Source organism: Delphinus delphis, chromosome 8 (genome assembly GCF_949987515.2).
Source record: "Delphinus delphis chromosome 8, mDelDel1.2, whole genome shotgun sequence".
NCBI lineage: Eukaryota > Metazoa > Chordata > Mammalia > Artiodactyla > Delphinidae > Delphinus > Delphinus delphis.
In genome coordinates this window covers 10,369,190-10,393,600 of record NC_082690.1, presented here as the reverse complement: position 1 = coordinate 10,393,600, position 24,411 = coordinate 10,369,190, and the positions used below count along the sequence as shown (strand labels likewise).

Sequence of the window (24,411 nt, the reverse complement as noted above, 5' to 3'; positions counted from 1 at the left end):
GGGCATAGGCACCCTGTATTCACAGCACACAAACTCCGCACCCCAGCTCCATACACACAACCCATGTGCGCATAGTACAGCAGAGACGTAACACCGTGTGTGCACACGCAATAAAAACACCTGGGGCAACCCACTTACACAACGCTCACACTCACTCTCGTTGACAGCCTACATTCAACCCAGGTGCACACACATGCACCGGCACACCCACACACCGTCAGCAGCTGCCCACCCTGCCTCCAGCCGGTGAGGAAGGGACGTGCAGTGACCGCGGCCGCCGTGGGGATGGGGCAGGGGCTGCGCCCCCCGCCACCTGGCACGATGCTGCGGATTATTAGTTCCTGGTAATTTAGTGCCCTTGTACGGAGTCGATTTGTGCCTTTCACTCCTAATTGATCTAGTGGCTGTTTAAACGGCAGCAGGCATCTGTTGAGAGTAGGAAGGTTCATAAGGCGCAATAATTCATAACACCGTCTGGAATTTGCCTTTCATGTCCCTCAGCTAAACCACTGCAGGTCTCTGCTTAAATCACAGCCATGAAGGCTTCCTTTGGTATTCCACTCAGGGCCGGGAGAATCTTGCATTAAACTGGGATCAGGTTAGATTAGACTATAATATGCTGCGGTATTAGTGGCTGCAAATGAAGACTTATACTGGAGTTTAACCCCTTCACCTGGTTTTCTCTTTGTCTTCAGCAGATGGCTGAGCGAACCCATTGTTTTCTCACCAGCCTCCTGAGGGGGCCAAATAGCTCTTCTAGCAATTTGGGGCTGCAGATGCGCTACCCTCAGATATTGACCCTTTTTTCCTCCAGACTGTGACCCAGCCTGCAGCCTTGGAGCCCAGCTATTTACGCATCAGCTCCCAAAACAAGGGTCAGGGAGATAATGTCTAGAGACAGCTTTGCCAAGCCACGCAGCTCATCTGTGGCAGGAATTCATCTCCCCTCAGCCCCCGCTGCCCCCGAGCTTGAGTAGAATGACCAGTAGGTATAGGTTTGAGTGTGGATGGGTCTCAGCACCTTCTGCCTTTCTGCCCAGAATTATTGGAATCCCAGGATGGGACAGGCTCACAGGGGTCCCCCATCAGCCTACAAACACTATGCAGGATGAATGTTCAGTCCTTCTCGGCATGTTTAATCATAGCGTGCTGGAGGGCAGAAGCATGATCTGTTTTCATTTTCAGGACTTACTGTGCTTTCCAATATGGTAGCCACTAGCCACATGTTGCTATCTAAATTAAAATTAGTTAAAATTAGACAAAATAAAAAATTCAGTGTCCTAGACACAAGAGCCATATTTTATTTATTTTTAATAGATCTTTATTGCAGTGTAATTGCTTCACAATGGTGTGTTGGTTTCTGTTGTACAACAAAGTGAATCAGCCATATGTATACATATGTCCCCATATCCCTTCCCTCTCGAGCCTCCCTCCCACCCTCCCTATCCCACCCCTCTAGGTGGTCACAAAGCACTGAGATGATCTCCCTGTGCTATGCAGCTGCTTCCCACTAGCTATCTAATTTTACATTTGGTAGTGTATATATGTCAATGCTACTGTCTAACTTTGTCCCAGCTTCCTCTTCCCCCACTGTGTCCTCAAGTCCATTCTCTATGTCTACGTCTTTATTCCTGCCCTGCCACTAGGTTCATCAGTACCATTTTTTTTTTTAGATTCCATATGTTTGCGTTAGCATACGGTATTTGTTTTTCTCTTTCTGACTTACTTCCCTCTGTATGACAGACTCTAGGTCCATCCACCATGGACGTTGCTTAAAAAGCTAAAAATAGAATTACCATATGACCCGGCAATCCCACTACTGGGCATATACCCTGAGAAAACCATAATTCAAAAACAGCCATGTTTTAAATGTCCATTGGCCTCATGAAGTTGGTGGCTACCGTATTGGACAGCAGAGATTGTAGAATGTCTTCATCACCTCAAGAAGTTCTGTTGGGCAGTGCTGGCTACAACATCCCCGTTGGCAGAAGCCTGGGGACCAGACCCAACATACATACTTTCTCCTCTCCCAGCTCGCAGAGCTCACTCAAAAAGAAGGGAGCTAGATGTTGTGGTTCCAGGGCACTGAGGTGAGCAACCAGAGAGGGATGTGCCGTTGCTTTTTGGGAACCATGATGGGAGGGAATGGGGCTCCAGAGTCCAGTGTCAATACCCATGTAAACACATGTGCACGTGCCGGGTGTGAAGACATAGTTGTTCACTCATGCTGCAGAGAAATGAGAACGAGATGCACTTGTATATGCAAATGGGGTCACACACCTAACATGTATATATTCAACAAAGATTTATTAGTGTCCACATGCCGCTGCTAGACTCTGGGCAGACAGTGAGGAATGAGGTGGGCTTGCTTCTTGCCCTCACGTAGCTGAGAGTCTAGTGCGGAAGACAGGTGGTAAAGCAAACAGCCCAGGGAGCCGTTGGCACAGGTTGAGGGGAGGGGCAGTCAGGGAACCTTCCCAGAGTGGGTGATGTCGAAGCCAAGACCCATAGAGTCGCCAGGTAAGCACTTCAGCTTACATCCATCCATCACAGAACCGTCACACACATGCGCACACTCACACTCACGTATTCATCATTCACTGGTTCATTGTCAGTCACCGAATATTTATTAAGTGCCTGCTATCAGCGCCAGGGCAAGGTCTTAAGGATACAGTGATCATTGAGACAGAGACAGCCTTGGAGGAAAACACTGGACAAATAATGATGCAAAGAATTATTTAATTACAGTTGTGCTAAGTGTGTGATGATAGAAACGTGTAGGGAAGTGTTACACGTGTGACTGGGGTGTCTGACCTAAACTGAGTCGGTCAACAGATGCAGGACAGGTGGAGACTTCTGCCCACCACGTGTGACGAGTACTCAGGTCCACACCCCGCCACGTACACTTGCAAACACACAGGTGCTGCCCTCGGCTGGCTCCGCGCAGCCACGGGAGGGTGTGTGACCAACCACGCATGTTCACATCCAGCACTTTTCTGGACATTTCCCATATTTCCTTCCCAGATTGACACTGAGCCAGAAATGGACACCTACTTCTGGGAAGGGTTATACCCAGCATGCCTCATCAAATATCTGTGCAGTTTCTCTGGACAAAGAGAAAAGTTAGGCCCCTGGTGGGGAGGGACAGAAGCCTCTGAGGCCCTAGGAATCAGGAGACTGAATTCTCTGTGCCAGGGCGTGAAATGCTGCCATCTAGGCTGACCGTGGGGACTGGGGCCTTTCTCAGGGAGTGGGACCCTGGGAGAAGAAGTGACGGCAATGTGGGAAGGGACCCTGGTGGCTTCTGAACCCCGACGGCAGCAAGTCTCTGAGTGCGCATGTGTGAGCTCTTGATGTCCCCGCAGGCACCCTCTTTTCCCGCTCCTGACGCTGCTGTTTGAGAAATGTGAACAGGCCACGCAGGGCTCGGAGTGCATCACCTCCGCCAGCTTTGACGTGGACATCGAGAACTTTGTCCACCAGCAAGAGCAAGAGCACAAACCCTTCTTCAGCGACGACCCAGAGCTGGACAACCTGGTAAAGACCCTGCAACCCCGCCCTGGCTAGGCTCTCCCTACCTTCTGATGCCCTCCAGATGCCCTAGAAGCGACCCTTTCATTCATGCATTCAACAAAGAAATTTGCATGCCCCCTGTGGGCAGGCACTAGGTGTACCCTTCCAGCATCAGAGAACCTTAAACCAAGAGTTGCATGCAAAGGGGTTGCTGCCAAAGCTCTCCCCTCCTCTGCCGCTGCAACACTAGTAGCATCACCTACAACCCCCTTGCAGTGCAGACGGGAGGAAAGGAGGGTCATGGCGCCCAGAATGTCTGATGTAGCTGTTCCAAGAGCTAGAGCCCTGGCACGCTGGTAAATCTGTCTTGGGCTGCCCAGAGAGGAGCTGATGGCCATGTGCTACAGTGTGGAGGGTGGGGATGACAGGCACCGTCAAGCAGATCGGTGGATAGGAAGACCGGAAACAGAGTCACACTGAGCGGATCAGCAGATGTCCTGCCCATTTAGGGGGACGCAGTAGATCAGGCTCCCAAACCTAGCTTATCATCCACATCATCACTACAGCTTTGAAAAGCACACGGGCCTGGGGCCCACCACCTGGAAACCGTGATTCAGTAAGTTTGGTGGGACCCGTGAAGGTACATTTTTAGAGGTTTCCCAGACAGCTGCAATCTTCAATAAGGCTTGGTAACCACTAGATTAGATGATGCCTGAAATTCTCATCTAGCCCTGGGAATCTTGTTGAGAAAGAGAGCTGTAGAGAGGACCCTCTGTTTGTTCATCATGACAGCGGTCATCCTGGGATTATTAACCACAGTTCTTGATTTTTCTGTGGGTGGATTACCGAGATGATGCAGGGTGAATTTGGAAACTCTGAAAAACTCTTTCTTCCACAAATTGATTGATTAGAGCACTGACCTCTTGCAGTCAGAGTTTAGTTAGTACCTACTCCCAAAAGAGAGACAGAATTAGAAAAGCAAATGTGACTCCAGAAAGGGAGGAAGAAAAACACACACACACAGTGCACCAGCAGAACAGATTTAAATGACGTGGGTATTATCCTGTGTTGGGAATTATCCACCCCACTGCTTCTCTCAAGAGTTGATTATGCTCCTTTATGGAGGCCAGAAGAGCTACCAGGAGAGCCCCCCAGCCTGGCCTGGAAAGTTGTGAAGTATTATGATGCGTTTAGAGGACAGAGGATAAGCACCTGACCGGGGTCGGGAGCGTTAGTGCAGATTTCTGGGAGCCGCAAATCCACCTCGGCTTGTGCCTGGCCCTCCCTCTCCCCTGGCTGGGATTGAGCAGACATCCTTCCCGGGAGCCCAGACCACTGTCTCTCAGGTCCCCTAGGACAGCTGTCCCCGTGCAGGTTCTCCCGTTGGTCCAGCAGTAAGTGCGGGCTGGCCTGGCCCTGCCCTGCTGTTCGGTTGCTCAGAATCTCAGAACCGCAATTGTGAATCAGGTCTTTAGAAGCTATACCGGCAGCAGCCATGGAACCAGGAAGTGAGGCAGCCGTTTCTGCAGGAGCTGGAATGGGCACTCCTCTCCCTTGACCCCAAAAGAGACTGAGGCCAAAATTGGTAGGAAATACCTACAATAGGCTGAGTAACATGAAAGAATTTACACCTTCAGAGGTAGGAGTCCTGGGGAAACAAACCTCACAGACCTTGCCCACTACCACCTGCCAGGTGAGCTATAGACGACCCCCCGAGGACAGCCTCTTATTCTAGCCCAGCCTGGAAAATACCAAAAAGTGTGGCCACCTCCCTGTTCTCCCCTGGCCCACACTACCTGGGTCTCTCAGAGTTCTGTTCACTCAAAAGACTCAGATTTCTTCATTAATCCAACAAAACTTGGTTACTGTCTGCTACGTGCCACACCTGACCTAGGCACGCGGATGCTGTAGGAGCTGCCCCAATGGCCCCTGGCCCCCGGTGCTCCCTGGGCCTCTATCTCAGGGGACTGCACTGGGAGTGGTCCCCTGGTGGAGCAGGCCTTGGACAGCCCACCTCCTCATGTGGACCTGATTTACCCAGAGTTAGCTGCAGTCAATGACTGATGGATGGGTCGATTATTTAAATGGAGACCATTGAAGGAGCCAAGGACCTCAGCCCAGCTACACAGCTCACCCTCTGGGTGACTTTGATGACAGCTCCTTTGAAGCTCAGTTTCCTCGTCTATAGAGCCAATCCGCCTGTCTCCTGTGACAGTCATAAAATATTCACGAGATGGCTTGTGGAACTAAGTGCATGGCACCCAGAAGGTTAAGGTCAAATGCAGTATCGCTAAAGCCAGGCATTCCAGCCACCTCACCTCACCTCCAGGCCATCAGAGAGACTGTGTGGGCTGAAGCCTGAAACTTTACCGGGCGTGGGGGGAGGGTGTCAGGCAGCGCCCTTTGCCACCCCACTTGTAGTCCTGCGTCGGGAGGGGAGAGATGAAGAGGCCGATCACAGGAGCCATCATTAGAACAAGAATCATGCAGCCAGCACAGCCGAGATGCACATAATTAGAAATTAGAAAAAGGTCAGATCGCGTCATTATCAGCTCAATCAGCTGCTGAGTGCCACAGCCAGTTAATTTGGCATCTGTGTTTTTTACAACCCCACACACGTAGCCCAACGGACTGTAACTCTTTATCCGGACAGATATACTGCGCAGCGGAGCAGGGACATAAAATGAGACCCCAAGCAAATGAGCTGAGATAATTGAGAGATTTATTTTTTATATATATGTGTGTCAGGACGGCTTTCCTTTGCCCTTGAATGTTGACTTTCACAGATGGGATTGTCAGGAGGACACTAGGATCCCCCGAACTCTGTCCCGCGCTGGGCGCTCGGGTCCTGCCTCCTCCCCAGCTCCCCCAGGCCCACCACGGGCACGCGGGTCCTCCCCCTCCAGCTGGTCCCCTCCTCTCGTCCACGCAAATCTCTGTGTCTACCTGCCCCGCTCCACGGTCTCTCAGACGAGTTCCCATGGGCACTGCTTACTAAGCTCTGCCAGAGATGCTCAGAGACCAGAGAAGTTCCCAGAGTATAGGTTTCTGAAGGAACCTCCCTTCCCGGTTAGCCAGCTGCCCGAAAAGAAACTTAGAATCCCAAAACGCTGGTGGGGAAACCACAGGCGTGGAAAGCAGCCCATTTTATAGATGGGGACACTGGAGTCTGGAGAAGGGCAGTGACTTGTCAGCATCCAGGTCTGCTGGCTCCTTGCACGCCATCACCCACCTCTCTGCTTCCCGGGGGGTAACAGACGCCTCATTTATACAGGGTACCACCAGCATCTCTCCCCCTGGTACCCACGCTCTCTGAGCCTCTCCACCTCCCCATTTCAGTGCCATGCGGGTGGCTTTCCACCCCCATGGTGGCTAAGCTGGAATGCTCCCCCGGGGATACCCTCACTCCAATTCCCACACCCACCCAGCGTTCACCAGGCCTCTGGCACCTGGCCCTTGGATCCCCTGCTTGGGCCCAGCAGCCTCTGACTGGCAGTTGGTCCAGTCTGTAAAATTCGCAAGTTCCCCAAACCCCTTTGAAAGGTGAAAGCTTTTTGTTTTATGAAATCTGATTTACGGGCCCCCAGTGCAGGGCCGAGGTTTTATATATTATGCAGGATTTCAAACCGAAGCTCTAAAACGTACGGTTTCAGTTTCATGCATGGAATTTTTTTATGTGTAACTTTTTTAACACTTACGGGGCACGTTTTAATGAGACCCTGGTGTGGCTTAAGGGACAGATTATAGCTGCCTGACCGCAAAACCAGCTCCAAAATGGGGCCCCCCAGGCCCCTGGGCCCACTCTGAAGAGGCAGGGCCAGAGGCCAGAGGCTGTGAATAAGGAGGCCAGGCAGAGCCCTGGGCCCACCGAGACCGCGGGCGGCCCCCTTCAGAGAGCCATTCCCTTCGGCCTCCCGCCCACACTCTCTTCGCCTTGACGGTAGCAGAAAAATCCCACAAGACACCAGAACAGGGAAAGGAAATAATAATCAAAGCCAGTAATAACTAACATTTATAGTGCACTTACTGGGTGCCAGGTGCCGTTCTGAACACTTCACCTGTATTATCTTATTTAATTCTCTTCTCAGACCCACAGGCACAGATTATTATTATCCCCGTTTTAAGATGAGGAGATTGAGACACGAGGTGAAATCACCAGCTCAAGACCACACAGCACATACGTGGGTCAAATACAGGCGTGGAGCCCGGCCCACGCTCAGCAGTGACGCAGCCCTAGAGCCAGTCTTTTCTTAGTGCTTCCTCTGCACTTGTCTTTAGTTCTTTTCTGGCCAGATCTCATTTTGTCCTCAGTACGACTCTGAGGGGGTTGCTGTCGCTATCCTACTTTACACATGAGGACACCGAAGTGCAGAGATCACGTGAACTGTCCAGAGCGTCCCAGTAAGTGGAGGACCCCAGACCTAGCCTCCAAAACCCGCTGTTCTCTAGCACCCAGCTCTGCTATTGAATTCTCACCATAGCCCTATGAGAGGGTTATCATTATACCCATTTTACAGAAGGGGGAATCCAAGACCGAGAGCCCTATAGTCAGTAAGTTACAGAGCTGGGGTTTGCGCCAGGTGGGAGTAGCTCCTGAAGCCCACCTCTTTCCCCTGAACCACAGTGCTTCTCCAAACTCTGGGGACGTGGGAAGGCGAGTGCCACATTGTGACTTGAAAGCATTTGACTTGTCCTGCGAGGTGGCCTCCCTAAGCAGCCTACAGGCTCTGGACTTCACCTTTCTTCCATGTCCCAGGCCTTGTTCCAGTGACCCCACATTTCCAACTGCTCAGGCCAGGCCCGGCTGGTCTGGTCTGGTCTGGAAAAATTCCTGAATAGATTTTAGCTTTGGCTGACCTAGTGACATGCAGGAAGCGTCAGAGCACTTCAAGGAATGTGTGTTTCCCAGTTTCTTCATCCGTAAATGAGGGAGAACATTCCAGCTTCCCAAATTGCAGAAGGAGGAGAGGGTAAACAGAATCTGCCCTCCAGGGCAAAGCTACCTCCCTCCCTAATTGCTGCCTGGAATCTTGCTGGCTACCTAATCTCTGAGCCTTGATCTCCTCATCTCTAGCAGAGTGGTAACAATGCCTGTGTGTCCCCATGTTTCTGAGACTCACATGAGGTAATGGAGAGAGAAGCATTTTGCAAATTGTAAAGTGCTACGGATATAAATGTTTTGAAAGGCAAGGACAGTACTATCAGATGAAGAGGCCGCAATCCTACGAGAGAGGCCACTTTTCAGAAAAGTATTTGATGGTGGGGGGGAGGGGCGTGTTGGCGTAAGAATCCACATAGAGCACACAGCTCCTGTGTGCCCAGGACATACGTGTACATGATCTTATTCAGTGTTCACCACAACCCTACAGTGTAAGTATTACCTATCAGCTTACATTTATAGATGAAGTTAAATGACTTGTCCAAAATACCCCGGGCAGCAAATAGTAGATTCAGGATATCATGCCACGCGACTTCCCAGAAAATTAGAGGCCCCGGTCCTGCGGGCTTTCCTGAGACTTGTGGGGCTCGTGTGCTGTGATATGAGACTGAAATGCAAGGGTGCATCTCGTTTTGCTTTCGTGAAGCCCTCTGCTCAGAAGAAGAGGGCTGTTTTTTTCTTTTGAAAGAGAAGGGAGGGAGAGAAGCTGAAAGATGAAGCAAAACTGAGAGAAAAGGAATGAAGGATCCACTCATCACATTTGATGACGATGTTAAATTAAATGGAATTGTTATTGCACTAGAAGATTTGGAATAACTTTTTACATGACCCTGATCACTTAGGAAAAATAGTTTAATATGTCAGAGTTTTGTTCTGATTTAGAGACAAAAACCCAAAATTGCATAAAAATAAGATAGAGGATGACTTACTAAACATAAATATAGAAGAAAAAACTGAGGATGATTATTCTTCCACTATCTGAAACTGGAACAGCAATAGAAAAGCCAACAGGATATTAGAAATCATTAAAAGAGGTTGCAAACGTTTATATGCATTTGGTTCCCTGTGGTTTATAAAGCACTTTCACATTATTATCTCTTTTAGCCGTTATCAAATCTTGTGAGACAGGGATGAGGAAAACTGAGGCTCAGGGAAGTCGTGGAATTAGCCCAATGTCACCCAGTTTGTAAATAGTAGGTCTGGACTCAAATCCAAGCTGTCTGATGGTAAATCCCAGAGGCTTTGCGCCAGGCCAGGCAGCTGCCCCACATTAATGGCATTGCCCGTTTTTTCCTCTAATACTGAATAGGTCCTACATATTCATTGCCTTGGAATACCATTATGATTTACTCTATGTTCTTAAATCTTTAAACCAAGTCTATTACCTCATAAAAAGGTAATCCTTCACCTGTACTTTATTAGACCAAAATGTAGGTCCACTTTTGGCCACCGTGCACCAAATCTATTTAAACACACTGCATGCGTATTTCATTTGAGCAAAGCTATTTTGGGTAGATTTTACTTTTTATTTTGTTCTACTTAATTGTATTTTCTGATTCTTTTTACCTAATGAGGATTTATTGGCTATAAATAGATAGGTGCACTTTTCTGTGTGTATGGGTGTGTATGTGTGTATTCACGCAAAGATTTTAAAATGAATAAATAAAATGTTGATTGAAAATGAAGTATAGTCCAGTAAAGGAAAGCTCAGAGAAAGAAGAAAGAAGAAATGACAGGAAGGAAGGAAGGGAGGGAGAAAGAAGAAAGGTTTAAGGAATTAGGATTATTTTGTCTGGGGAAGACAAAGCTAACTGGGCAACTTATTTAAGTCAGAGGTCTTGTCCAGTGTTTGGCATATAATGAGACTCAATATTTGTTGAATGTATAACATTAAATTAAGGGAGCTTGTATTGATGGAAGCCCTGGATGTTCTCGGTGCCTACAGAAGGCTGAGTCAGCACTTTATATTAAGGCAGCAGAGATTGCAGTAAATGCTTGGAAGAACTCAGCAGATTGAGAGAACATGGAGATGGCGTGAGGTGGTAAGAGAGCCTCAGGAGAGAAGATGCAGCCACGTGTCCGGAAGGGTTTGGACCATCCGGTCACCCAGAGACTGGCCTAGATCATCTCACATGGTCCCTTCCAGGACCATCAGAAGTCCCTGTAACGTTCAGAGAATCAGAAAACAGAAGGCACCTGACAGTCCAACCCCCTCTTCTTACGCATGGGGAAGCACGCTGAGGTACTCTGGCTCCTGCGGGCCAGGCCAGAGCAGCCGAATGCGGGAACATTGCCAGGGAGGGTTCTGGAAATCCTAAACTTGAGTTTCCTGGATGCCCGTACTTCCTGTCACTAAGCCACTTTCTCCCTAAACCATGCACCCTATCAACTGACATTTTCTCCGTGTAAATCCTGAGACCCTTAGTTGCCGGTGAAGCAACACAGGCAACATGGCTTCACGCTCCAGCTCTGTCACTTACCGACTGTGTGACGTTAAGCAAGTAAACTTCTACCTGTGGCCTTCATTGCCTTCAACTGTAAAATATGGGCAATAATGGTACCCACTTGCAGAGGTGGTTATGTGTAAGAAATCAGGCATGTGCTGGGTTTAACACAGTCCCTGAGACATAGTAAGAATAAGAAATGTTTGGGTATTGTTATCCATCAGTCAGTCAATGAGTATTTATTAAACACCGTATATTGCCAAGTAGAAAATTTAGGCAAGAGCAAATAATTTATTCAGTGCCCGACTCCATCTTTTGGTCCAAATAATCTGGACTAAAGTCACTCTTCTCCTCTTTGCCTGGGACGGCACAGTCTCCTTTAGTCTCAGCCCCACGGAGGGGGCATCTCCTGAGGACAAGACCCTGTGACTGAGCCCTGCTTGAAAACACACAATTGTTGGTTTCTCTCTTTGAGTGACACTTAGTCTAATTCAGTACTCAGAGCCTTTAATTAGTCAAGCACAATCCCTACCCATCAGACAATCCAAATGCCAACCTGGGGGCGCCTCACTTGCTCTCCACTTGAAATGCAGATGAAGCTCAGAGTGGGTGTGGCCCTGGCTTCTAGCCATGCAGCACGACACACCTGATAGGATTCTCTGGGAGTGATGCCCATCCTTGTTTTCCTGGGCATCAAAATGCCGGCCCAAAGCTAAGAGGGATGCTTATATATTGCTTATGTCAACATAAATGGTCTCCAAGGCGAGCCCCACTTTTTTTTACTTTGTGATTTGATAGAACTATAGATTCACATGCAGTTGTAAGAATTAATACAGAGAAGTCCTGATCCCCTTCTTGCATGACTGGAATACAGTTTGACAACTAGGAAATGACTATGGTATGATCCACCAACCTTATTCAGATTTCACCAGTTTTACATGCAGCCGTGTGTGTGTGTGTGTGTACTTCTGTGCCATTTTATCATATGTGTAGATTCATGGAAACACTATGGTAGTCAAGATACAGGGCAGTTCCTCCCTCTCTCCCCCACCACATCCCTTGGCAAACACTAATCTGTTCTCCATCTTTAAAATTCAGTCGTTTCAAGAATGTTATATAAATTTCATCACACAGTATGTAACCTTCCGAGACTGGCTTTTTCTTTTCTGCTCAGCATAATTCCCTTTAAATCCATCCAAGTAGTTGAGTGTATCAGTAGTTTGTTCCTTGTTATTGCCTAGTACTATTTCGTGATACGGATGTACCATAGTTTCTTTATCCATTCACCTGTTGACGTGTATTTTGGTTGTTTCCAGTTTGGGGCTATCAGAATAAGGTTGTTTGGAATATTCACATACAGGTTTTGGGTGAGCAGATGTTTTTATTTTTCTGGGATAAATGCCCAAGAGTTGGAGTTACTGAGCTGGGTGGTGTATTCAGTTTCATAAGAAACTGTTCTGCTGTTTTCCAGAGTGGCTGGACCATTTTTCATACCCACCAGCAACATATGAGTGGTCCCGTTTCTAATTCCTTGCCAGCATCTGGTGTTACCTCTATTTTTAATGTTAACCATTCTGATAGGTGTATAGTGATATCTCATTGTGGTTTTAATTTGCATTTCCCTGATGGCTAATGACATTGAACATCTTTTCATGTGCTTATTTGCCATGTATATATATATATATATATACTCTTCAGTGAAATGTCTGATGCTGTCTTTTGCCCAAGTTCTAATTGGATTGCTTGTTATTTCACTGGCTAGTTTTGAGAGCTCTTTATATATTCTAGACATAAGTCCTTTGTCAGATATGTGGTTTGCAGATATTTTCTCCCAGTCTGTAGTTTATCTTTTCATCTTCTTCACAGGATCTTTTGAAGAGCAAACATCTTACATTTTGATGAGGTCCAATTCATCAAGTTTTCCTTTTCTGGGTCATGTTTTTGGTGTTAAGTCTAAGACCTCTTTGCGTAACCCTAGGTCCTGATGATTTTCTCCTGGGTTGTTTTTTTTTTCTAAAAATTTTATAGTTTGTATGTCTTACATTTCAGTCTTTGATCCATTTGAGTTAATTTTTGTATAAGGCGTGAGATTTAAATCAAGGTTCACTGTTTTGCTTGTGGATATCCAATTGTTCCAACACCTTTTTTGAAAAGCAATTTGGCCATATTTATCATGAGCCAAAGGTATGTCCATAGCTTTTTTTCTGTCACTTCCGGGACCTTGTCCTAAGGAAATAATGCAGAAACACGAATAAGCTATAAGGTTGGAAGATTAGTCACTGTGACATGTTTTTTAATAAAATTAAAAAATTGGAATTAACCTGAATGCCCAACCATAAGGAATTGGCTAAGTGTGGCACACACATGGAATGATATGCAGCAATTTAAAATGTATTTACGCAATAACTTTCACCCATTCAACAAATATTTACTCAGTATCCACTTGTGTTAGTAACGAGGATGATGGGGTGAGCAAATTAGCCACCACCCCTCTCTTCTAGAAGCTTGCAGTCTAGAAGGGAGAATAGAGGAAACATTCCTGCCACTTAGAAAAATACATTTGGTAAACTAAGGGGAAAAACAGGAAGCAAAATTGTACATACAAGGTGATTGAAGCTGTGTTGAAATACACGCATGCGAAAAAGAACAAAGAAATCGTCATTCTTTTTAGGGTGATTAGATCAAGGGCAGTCTTTTTCATCCTCTGTTTTCCATACCTTCCATAGCACCTTCTTTTTATAATAATAACAACGATAAAGGGAAAAGCCTCGATTGAGAAATAGCTTCTTGCCTTGAAAAGGTTAGGAACGTCCACTTGAAGAGGCGGCAGACACACGTACCAAAGGGTACGCAAAAGGCCACCGCAGACAGTTGGGTGTCCCAGCACCCAGCTAAGTCATGCTGGACGATGCAGTCGGTCAACATGCATTGATGGGGTGTCTGCTAGGTGACTGGCATCACATGAGGTACTCAGAATACGTGTTTAAGAGTAGCCAGTCCCTGACCTCTTGGGGCTCTTGCAAGGAGCTCTGATCTCGGTCTTCCTCGTGCCTGTTCAAGGCCTCACACTTTGCAGCTCACGCCTTCCCTCAGGTGCTCCTCTCCACAAAACTGTAAGGTTGTCAGGGAGCGCGTAATGGTCCCCATTTGTCAGACAATGAGGCGCAGAGAGCTTAAGCACTTGGCCAAGGCCACACAGACTGTAAATGGCAGGCAGGGGGCTTGAGACCTGGCCTTCTAACCTCTAAGCACAGTGCTGTTCTCAGAATACCACACCTGCCTCAAGAACAGCTGTGATAACAGTGAACTCAAAGCAAGGAAGCAATCGGCAGCTACCCACAAGGAGAATTTAAATCCTGCGGGTGGAAAGCGTACATCCCTAGGGCGAGCATGGGCTCCTCTCTGTCCGTGGGCTTGGGACTTGTTCGGGGGGTGGGGGGCGGGCAAGGCAGTGAGGGGACTGGGATCCAGACACCTGGGCTCACCTCTCCTCCCCCTCCACAGATGGTGAAGGCAATCCAGGTCCTGAGAATCCACCTGCTGGAGCTGGAGAAAGTCAATGAACTCTGCAAGGACTTTTGTAACCGTTACATCACCTGCCTCAAAACCAAGATGCACAGTGATAACCTGCTCAGGAATGACCTCGGGGGGCCCTACTCCCCCAACCAGCCCTCCATAAACCTTCACTCACAGGTAACACACAGGGCTGGGTCCTGTCTCCTAGCCAGGCTCCTAAGCGAGGTGTCAGAATGTCTGAAGGTCCCATGGAGACCTAGGAAAATGGTTTAGACTGACTATCCTTTCACCTCTGATCCACTCCTCCTGCTATTTTCAGGCAGCTCAGTCCCTTTTTCACCCAGAGCTCAGCATACCAGGGTATCAGTATTCCCTAGAAGATGACCAGATCTGAGAGGGACAATGTCCAAAGGGATTCCTGGCTTCCTGGTCCAAGATATCCAAAAAAATGAGCACGAGAGTTAAGGAGATGGAGAGCTTTGTAGGAGGATGAGGCGGGGACGGAGCTGGGAGTGGACCCAGACATCCCAGCCTCGCAGGCTTCTCAAGGGGGCTGGAGCTCGATGAGCTCTCTGTGTTTTGGGAAGGAGAGTGTGGGGAAAGTGGGCCTTCCCTGAATCCTGCCCACCTAATAGGAGACAGCAGCTTTTCCCCGATCATTCTCTAGTTGCTCACCCTGCCCTGGCACATCTGTCTCCCTGTGGTCCAGGGCCACTGTGTAAGTCACCTAAAGTCACCCCTCACAAGATTCACCAGCCACCTTCATCCTGGGAACTGGGAACTGTGGAAATGGCAGAGAATGGGCTCTCTCTCCAGGACAGAATATTTTCCCCAAACCTATGAACTAAGAAAGCTTCCCGGTGATACCTTCCCGACTCACTGGTGTCTATGTTAAGCGCTAGACTCACCACTTTCTTCTTCTCCCACTGAGCTCTTGAGTCCAGGACAGACACATGGAGGGTCCCCCAGGAGGTTTGCACTAGCCTCTGCCCACGAGACAATCAGGCTTGGGGATCCCGCTAAACTTTCTAAGAATGCTTGGTGAGAGGTGCTGGAAAGAATGCCAAAGAAAGGTGGTGCTATTTTTATCCTTAAGTTTTAAGGATCGAGACGTATAATCGATCTCTCTAGGTTGGTGGAGGCAGGGGAAAGGACATGGTGACCCCGAGAAGGCCAGCCATGCCTTGTACATTTTGATAGCAGGAATTACGTCGAACCCACCCCAGTGGGGTCTCTGTGGGACTCGATAGTGAGTACTGTATGGGACACGAGGCCGGAAGTTTATTTCCTCTTCCCATTGCTTGAAATCACCAAATCACTTTATTACAGATCTAAACTCAGCCGCCCAGGCTTCTGCTTGCTAATATTCTCTTGAAATAGACTCATTCCTTCAGAGTCTTATTGTACTTTCCCTTATGATCAAAATTAGCAAGAAACTTGCATAAAAGAGGACAATAATTGCTCAACGAGCATCTCGTTTGTAATTTATTAGTTTCTATTATTGTGGGTTACCATGGCGATGCTGCGCAGCCCCGGTGATGGGAGAGATGCAAGATAGGAGCCAAGGAGGCTGTGAGGCCTCACCAAATGGAGATGCACATTTTTATCAGTAATTTTCATGAAAATAATAAGTGAGGAGTTAATGAGATGGAAAGCCATCCTGTGGCTATTGTGAATTTGTTTTAAGTGTTGATCTAATTAGAATGCATCGGTCAGGAAAAGTAATGAGGATTTAGTGCCTCACAGAGATGTAAGGATCATATCAGAAAATTAGCACAAGTCTTTGGAAATAATCAGGTCCTTGGAGAGGCCCTGGGTTTTCCCTCCTGGGCCCTCCAACCCCAGCTCGAGCTCTGGCATCGGGGGTGTACCAGGGCAGTGGGAGAAGAAAGGAGGGCCAGAGGGCTTTGCAGCCACAGTGGCCCCCTCAGGCTTGGGCTCTCCGGGCCGACAACTTTGTGTGCAGAAAGCAGGGTCACTGGAGACGCGGGTTAGCAGAGAAGGATAACGTGGGCTCTGGGTAAGCCAGGCCTCGGAGATGCTATCTGCAAAAATCAGTCCTCCTGGGGAATCCCTGCATTCAGTGCCTCTGAGCTTAGAGGAAAGAGGAAGGAACTTTGATTCCTATCACTGTAAGCATCACATCTGTGCCTGACAGTGAAGCTGGCCCTGGGGTGACCACTGCAGAAAGGCCTCTGATCCGCTTAGAAAGAGGAACTCAGACGATCAGACAAAAACAAAGACACCAAGAAAGAGAGAAGACACTTAGCGAGGTGGTCCCATTTGCTGCTTCTCAGATTTGTCCCTTCATTTCCTCTCACTGGCCCCACCTACTTGTTCAGGCTTCAGTGGGTAAATAAGGTGATTACACACGAGCTGCTGTCATAGCTTCCTAACCTGCTCTTCTGTCTTCTCTGGCTACCTCGAAGCCCTCCCCCCCCCACATACACACATACACGCATACACACACACACACACACACATACATGTATACACACACACATGCATACACACACACACATACAGGCATACACGCACATACACACACACACATTCACATATGCACACCTCAGCCTTCTGCTGCTGCTTTATCTTCTGAAGCTCTATTCAAGCCATTCTCCTGCTTGAAAAGCCCAGTTGCCCCCCAGAGTTTTCACATCCTTTCACTTGACATTTGATGCCCTCGTAGGTCACTATTTTTCCACGCCTGTGTGTTTGGGTGATGACGGCACATCTCTGCAGGACCAAACCCAGCCTCTTCCCCAACGGCAATAATAAGGCTGCTCTCTCCATGGAGGCCTCCCTGACACCCCACCCCAAAGCATGGGCTTTTCTTCCTCTCAACTAACTCCTGGGCACAGTAGGCCATTTATATGGTAAATATCCCATGTGACTTCACGTTTTCCTCTCCTGGTGAATGATAGGCAGCCAGTAAATATCTGTTGAAAGAAGTAATATGATGAGAAATATAGAGAGAAATCAAGGGAGGCAACAGGAAGGCAAAGGAGGAAAGGAGAAGTAGGGAGAAAGACAAAGGGAAAGAAAGACAAATATCAATGGTCACGTTTGCGAGGGAGGTACGGAGAGGCTGAAGAACTAGAGGAAAAGAACAACAAAGACAAAGAGACACAGACCGAGGAAGAGGAGAGTGAGACTGAAGACAGGCAGAGGCAGAAAGGAGTTGGAGAGAGAGATGGCGGCAGTCGTGGGGGGAGGGGAGGGGGTGGGGTCAGTGCGGCGTCCCGGGTGTGTGTCCGGCAGAAGGTGAGCAGGATGTGCCCCGCGTTGCCCCGTCCACATCCCCAGGTCAGGCTCCCATCTCTGCCTCGCCAAGGTGGGCGCGGGCTGGCCTGGGCCTTCCCAGGAAGGAGAGACCCTCGGGGCCAAGAGACTCAGTGCAGGAGGCAGGCCTGACTGGGGTCCGGCCGTGGGAGCCAGCTCGGTGGAGGAGAGAGGAGGAGCGTGTGTGTGTGTGTGTGCGTGTGCGTGTGCGTGTCTGTGCACACATTCGTCATGGTGCGACCTTAATCCCCCCAGCCTGAAATAGCCGCGCCGAGCCCAGCCTGGCCTGGGGAGGGGTGTCTCCCCTCTGGAACACGATCTTCAGGATCAACATTCCAGCCGCCTGCCAGCTTTGTTGCAAACTGCTGGCTCATGGTTTTGCCTGTGTGCTAATCATTCAGCCTTGTGTTGCAGAGTGGGAGATGTTTTTTTATTCAAATTGGTCCCCCTCTCTCAGATGCCATACTGTGTCCCCATCCAGCTCTGCGAGGTCGGGGCATACTCTCCGCGTGGCCTTCCGTTTCTATGGGGAAGGGGGGGTGGTAGGGGGTTCGGAGCGGGGGAGACTGCTTTCAGCAAGCAGGAAAGCTAAACCGGGGTTTCCAAGGACTTGGGCCACAGCCTGTCCTTTCCCCTCTGGAGGAGGCCACCCTGCCCTGCCTGCACCTAATGACACCCAGGATTCTTACTCGGCAGAACCCAGGCTTCCTGTGGGGGCAGATCCTCAGTGAAGAAGCCCTTCCTTGATGGCCCCAAATAAACCATTCCACTGGAGAGACCCTCATGCTCGCCCCCCTCAAGCATTAGTTTGACCTGAAATCCATCCTTCTTTCCCCATGGAGATTAAACCTCAGCTCTGTTCCAGTGCAAATCAGGAGAGCCACAGTTCTCATGCATTTGCCGAGCATTTAGGGGCAGCTTACTGTATGCACCCCGCTAGGTCCTGGGAGAACACAGGGGATTGTCCATGATGAGTGCCCAATCTCAGTGGGAGGGAGCTTGAGTCACACCCAAGGATCTAGATAAATTATCTGAGCACAGAGTGCTCAGGGGCAAGGGGACCCTGAGGAAGGGCAGGAAGGCAGCCGCCGGAAGGGGTCTGGATTGAGCAAAGCATGTGTATGGCCTGAGGTTGCCCAGTCACCACTCAGCATCCGTCTTCCTCCCCGGGGAAAGCCCAGGCCCCAGCCTGCATGCCCTCATGGCCATTGTCTGTTCCTGCCCAGAGACAGGACTAGCAAACCTCTGTAAGGATCAAATAGGCCAGCAGGAGGACTTTCAAATCCTATTGTGATTGGAGAAGCTGTAGATTCACTGGCCTTGGGAGGACTTCCTAGAGGAGGGGGCATTTCAGGCAAGCTTGGGGGAGTGGAGGGCAGTTAGCAGACTACCTGGGAGCTCTCAGTGTGAATGTTCCCAGGGTAGAGAGAAGTCTGGAGAAGGTAAGGGACAGAGAGAGCCTTTCACAGTCCCTGCAGAGAAGGGGCCGGGGTATGGGGGAAACATCACTCACTCATGCCATGTGCATCTGTTCAAGCACCAATGAGCTTGCTGGGTTCCAAGGGCATGAAAACCACTGTGACACAATCTCTAACTGCAAATGTAATGATGGAGTATCTTGCGGCCAAATTTGTGGGATGTTATGCTTTGAGTCTGATCACCACAGCCAATTGCCAAAGACTTTAAAGGAGACGCGTTGGAGACAAATGAACCGACTGGCCACCTTTTGAGCTGCTCAGGGAAGAACTGGCAGAGAAAGGGGAGAACGTCCACGTTTATTGAGCTCCCTGGTCCCAAGCACTCTGTGTACCAGGTGCTTGACATAGATTATCTTGCTTATGCCTCACAACCAGCCTGCAAGGTGCACATTATTTTCTCCATTTTATACCCAAGGAAAGGGAAACTCAGAGCAGTTAAGTCACTGGTTCAAGGTCACACATCTAAGAAGCAGCAGAGTCAGGGATGAGTCTATTTTCATTTACTAGATCCTTTTACTTCTTCTGTGACACGTAGGAAGGAGAACCAAGCGTCCTGGGCCCTGGGTGGGGAGGCATGACCCTACCTAGCTGTAGATCAGGGATTCAGAGACCAGCGAGTAAGAAACCAATGGCTGGGAAGCAAGAATTTGGATTTGCTAATAGATTGAAAGTAGGGAAGGGAGAGGCCACAGAGTCAGCATGGTTCTGAGATTCCGGGCTCACCCGACCAGACGTAACTCTGCAGCTGTGCTACTCTCCAGAAAAATAGGAAGGGAACTCATCAGTACATCCTCACCTGGGGAAGGGGAAACTTACCTATTGACCCACAGAGTTTGCATTTTCAACATTAGCTGGAGGCCAAGGGCGTGGGAAGCCAGCACCTCAGCCCAGCCCCTGGAAGTTCTGCCGCATGGCTGAGCTGGGGGTGGTGACCCACCCTGCAAGGTCACTGCTGAGATGAAAAGGGGACACCCCCAGACCCAAGTGACAGGAAGCTGAGTTCCGGGAGTTCCACTGCCTTTCTCCTTTATGGGCGTTAAGGCTGTCCCTTCTGGGTTCCTAGCCACCCCCGGCCTCTGCTCAGGGGCCAGGACCCCAAGGGGGCGGCCCTGCCAGGCTCAGAAACCTGAGCGGCTCCCTCTTTCTGAGGGAATGTTCCTTAAGAGCAGCAGCAGCTGCTGTTCCCTTGAGATGAAAGCTCCCCACTGGAGTGGAACAGGAATGGGATTAGGTGGCTTGCGTACATGTGATTGGCTTCCCCGGGTTTGGGAACCCAGCTTTTCCCAGCCTGAGACAGCACGCTGGCTCTGCCAGCACTGGAGGGACGCGGCCAAGAACACGGTGTCTGGGGACAGTGGCAATGTCCCTGCCCCCCAAAGGCACACGCTCACCCCGCTCCAGGCTGAAGCCCACTCAGGCCACCCATCTACTGAGCATCTATCCTGCACCCAGCGCTGTGCTAGGCAGTTTGGGGGAATTCAAAGAAAGACCCCTCTTTCCCTGAAAAGCCCTGCAACCAAGCAGGGGGAGGTGACACGCGCATGAGAGAGAACCCTTGTGCTGCCTGCCCAGCATATCAGGCTGACAGGGAGCATTAAGGGAGTCAAGAGGATGGGCCGAGGGCTTGCCCGGGTGGGTCAAGACAAGCTCTCCAGCAGGCCAGCTCCCCACCCCCAGTCTAGGCAAGTTAGCAACAAACCCGTCCTCCTGGGAGGCTTGGGAGGCTTTAGGGAGGATGGTCTGGGCTGGTGGATCAGCAGAGACCCCTAGTGGCCTGGGGGGGGATGGCAGACAGCCGGGGCCCCCACTCCCGCTGCCCCCCCACTCCCTCCACTCACTCACAATACATCCCAGGGAATGACGTTGGTTTTTCTAAAATCCCCAACCGGAAGGGCCTTCGCAAGGTCATCCAGTTCACTCCCCTGTTTCACAGGCATCCTAGTACAATAAAAATTACAGCTATTTCAAAATAACTTAAAGGAAAACTTTTCTAATCAGTCCTTTCCTTCACTCCTTCATTTCTTCTTACCATCGTGGTTTCTTCCAGGAGTTTCTTCCTTGAGTGGAAATTAAGTCTTCCCACGCAGCATAAGCCCTTTCGCTATTAACAGGGAAGAAAGATGGCTCGAGGAGCTGACACAGCTCCTCCTGGGCTGACATCAGACCATCGTGTCAGAGTTCACAGTCAATGCCAGTTCATTTGTTCCCCGCCGTCTCCACCCTCCGCTTCCAAAAGTAATTGCAGAGCCTTTCACTTTTTCTTAGTAATGGCTTCCTTTTGAACAAGTCATCTTTTTTTGTTCCAAAAATGAAATGTGGAGTAAAACTCACCCAGTGACCACTGTGGTTCAGAAAGAATGACTGATGGCCCCAGGACGCGAGGGCCTGGAAGCTGGCCCACGGGTGGCGTCCAGGAGTGCAAGCTCTCAGCCATCCTAAAGCTGCTCCCCTACCTCGCTGTGCCCCTCCCGAGAGGCTCTTGGCCTCTCTGTGTCTCTGGGAAACAGCACACAAGGAGCAACAGTGGGATGAGGTCTGTGGAGGCCAGCTCGTTGACTTCCACCTGACTTCTTGGTCACCTGGTCCATGCCCTAAAAGACGTCATTGCTGGGGAACTCTAAGTTTTCAGCCTTTTGGCCCATTTCCTACTAGAAAGTAAGAGACTGATGCTCCCCAGCCTGATGGAACGGCTCCACCAGAAGAGCCAGGAAAGTGCCCATGATTCCCAGCCTTCCGGCAGCTTCCAGAGGCTGCGGACACCACTGTCATGCTCCTGATCACGGCAAAGAATTCCTGGACTGGATAAGCAGCTTTCAGCCCCTGGTTCCTGGACAACTCAAGCAGGGATGTGAGTCTCCGGATGTTGAAATGTCACTGAAACTACCAGATGTGCTTCTAGCCTCTTCATGAGGCCAAGGAGCCTGGCAGGAAACAGCTCTGTGTGGGTCTAGGCAGAGCACCATCTACCTGGTTTGGAGTCTGTTGAGACCCAGGAGGAAGCTGTCGAGAAGATAATAACACTGTGTGCTTAGCCAACATCTTCTCCCCAGGGGGCTCCCACTGCCGCTGTCGTAGATCCTTCCTCAGAAAAGACCGGTGCACGGTCTCCAGAGACGCAGCCCCATTGTCTCTGTAGAGACAAGGTTCTAGCCGGCTGGAAACTAAGGCGTGACCAGAAATAGTTGCAAAGTCAAGTCTCGGAGCTCATCTGGGACAGAGACCGCAGCTTTGACTTCTGGGGCTTGGCCTTGGCCCAGGAACACCCAAGGCAGGGAGGCAGGAACGAAGGGGCATGTGTCAAGGCGTGACCACCACTGCTAGGCGTGCAGCCCCGGCTGAACCTCTGCTGTTGCTAAGTAAGGAACCCACGAGGCCCTATGTGTCTAGGACAGGTTTTAAACCCTGGTTGTGTCATTCCCTAGTGGCGCGACTTTAGCCAAAGGAAGTGGGAAATGATTTATTGGGTGCCTAAATGTGCCGGACACTGTGCTTACCTTGGAGCCTGGCTGTCTCACTCCAAAGTTCATCTCTCCATGGGAGCATCGGTGCTACACTTGGAGCCAGAAGACCTGGGTTCGAGGCAGAGCCATGTGACTCAAGAAGGTCACTTCCATTCTCTGGACCTCAATTCCTCTTCAGGCAAATAGAAGAATCTCTCCTCTGCTGACCCCATAGGTAGTGGTGAGATTAAAATGAAATAGCACAGTGAAAGAATGCTCTCTGATATTCAGTGTGTATGATAAATAGGTAGTTTTCAGACCCATCTGATCTTTGGGACCATGTGAGGGAGGTTTTTAAAAAACACAGATTGCTGATGGTCTAATTCAATGGTCCTAAGAATCTGTGTCTTAAAAAAACACCCCAGTGGGGACTTCCCTGGTGGTCCAGTGGTAAAGAATCCGCTTTACAATGCAGGGGACACGGGTTCGATCCCTGGGCAGGGAACTAAGATCCCACGTGCCTCTGGGCAACTAAGCCCATATGCCATAAGTATTGAGCTCGCGCGCCTCACCTAGAGAGCCCACGTGCCACAAACTACAGAGCCCACACGCCCTGGAGCCCGCGCTCCACAACTAGAGAGAAGCCACCACAGCGAAGAGCTCGCGCTGCAACGAAAGATCCCGCATGCATCAACTAAGACCCGATGTAGCCAATAATAAATAAAAACAAAACAAAAAAAACACCCCAGTTCTCAGGCAGGTTTGTGAAACAGCTCATATTTTCAAATGTAAGAGATGAATATCATTTCCCTAGACCCTGGGATGCCAAGTTTTCGCTTCCTCTCTTTGTCCCAGCTAAGGTGGGGCCAGCCCAGGCCCTGCCCACGGTCTCTACCCATGAAGTTCTCCGTCCCATTCCTTTACTAATGTAACTTGGCCTCTTAGCACCTCCCAGCAAAGACCCAGAGTAGAAGGAGAGGGTAGGAAAGAGAAGGGTCTGAGCCAATGCATAAATTGCCTTTAGTTACCTAAACTGGGGAAGCTGGCATGGAGGCTAGCCAAGCCACAAGTCTGAGAGCCAGCCAGAGTTTGAATACGCCGGTGATGGCTCACCCTTTGGCCTCTGCTAGTAAAAATGTGTTGGTTGAATCCCAAGGCATACATCTTATATTTATTTTACTGGCTTTGCCTGTGTTTTTCTAACCTTGCTGGATATTTTTTCCATGGGGCAGGGGGTGGGGTTGGAGGAGAAAGTCTGGGACAACTTTTTACGTTTGAAATTCCCAAATATCCTTATTCGATGACGAGCACTGTGGCATGGGTGATTCCAAACCAGAGATTGTTGAAAAGTCACTGCCATTAGTTTTAGGGTGAGTGGCATGGAGTGGATACCCCGCCCCCCATTAAATTTACCTTCCACGTTTGCCTCAGCCTCACGTCATCTCAGTATTGCTTTACACCCTGGGAGAATGGTTGGCTGGGAGTTTGGGACGAGGGGAGCTCAAGCTTGGAGCAGACTCACAGCTGAAGAGTCAGGCTTTGAGGATTCCTGGGTGTTAGCAACGAGCCAGAGACTGAGGCAGGAGGTGCTAATTCCCAATCCACCTTCATTCCGTGGGTGCCCACGCTGTCTCCGTACTTCCAGGTTTGGGCTGTTTTTAATCTGCTCACTTGCCTTCAACAGCTATTGAACCGCTGTGATTCCAGGAGCACCTTGCAGCCCAGTTCTTGGCACAGGGTGTGGGTCCAGTGTTTGTGGAGGACGGAGGACTGTGTTCTAGCCCTGTTGCTGCTACCCA

The 24,411-nt window shown here is 49.6% G+C and overlaps 1 protein-coding gene across 3 annotated transcripts in view; it reads left to right on the top strand.

Annotated features, from left to right (window-relative positions):
* Positions 1 to 24,411, top strand: part of PKNOX2 (PBX/knotted 1 homeobox 2) — a 255,102-nt gene that overhangs the window by 207,751 nt on the left and 22,940 nt on the right. For all 3 annotated transcript variants that reach the window (XM_060017724.1, XM_060017725.1, XM_060017723.1), the window contains 2 exons: positions 3,366 to 3,537; positions 14,401 to 14,589. In XM_060017724.1, the coding sequence (XP_059873707.1) occupies positions 3,366 to 3,537; positions 14,401 to 14,589 (361 nt within the window). The remainder of the gene's footprint in view (positions 1 to 3,365; positions 3,538 to 14,400; positions 14,590 to 24,411) is intronic.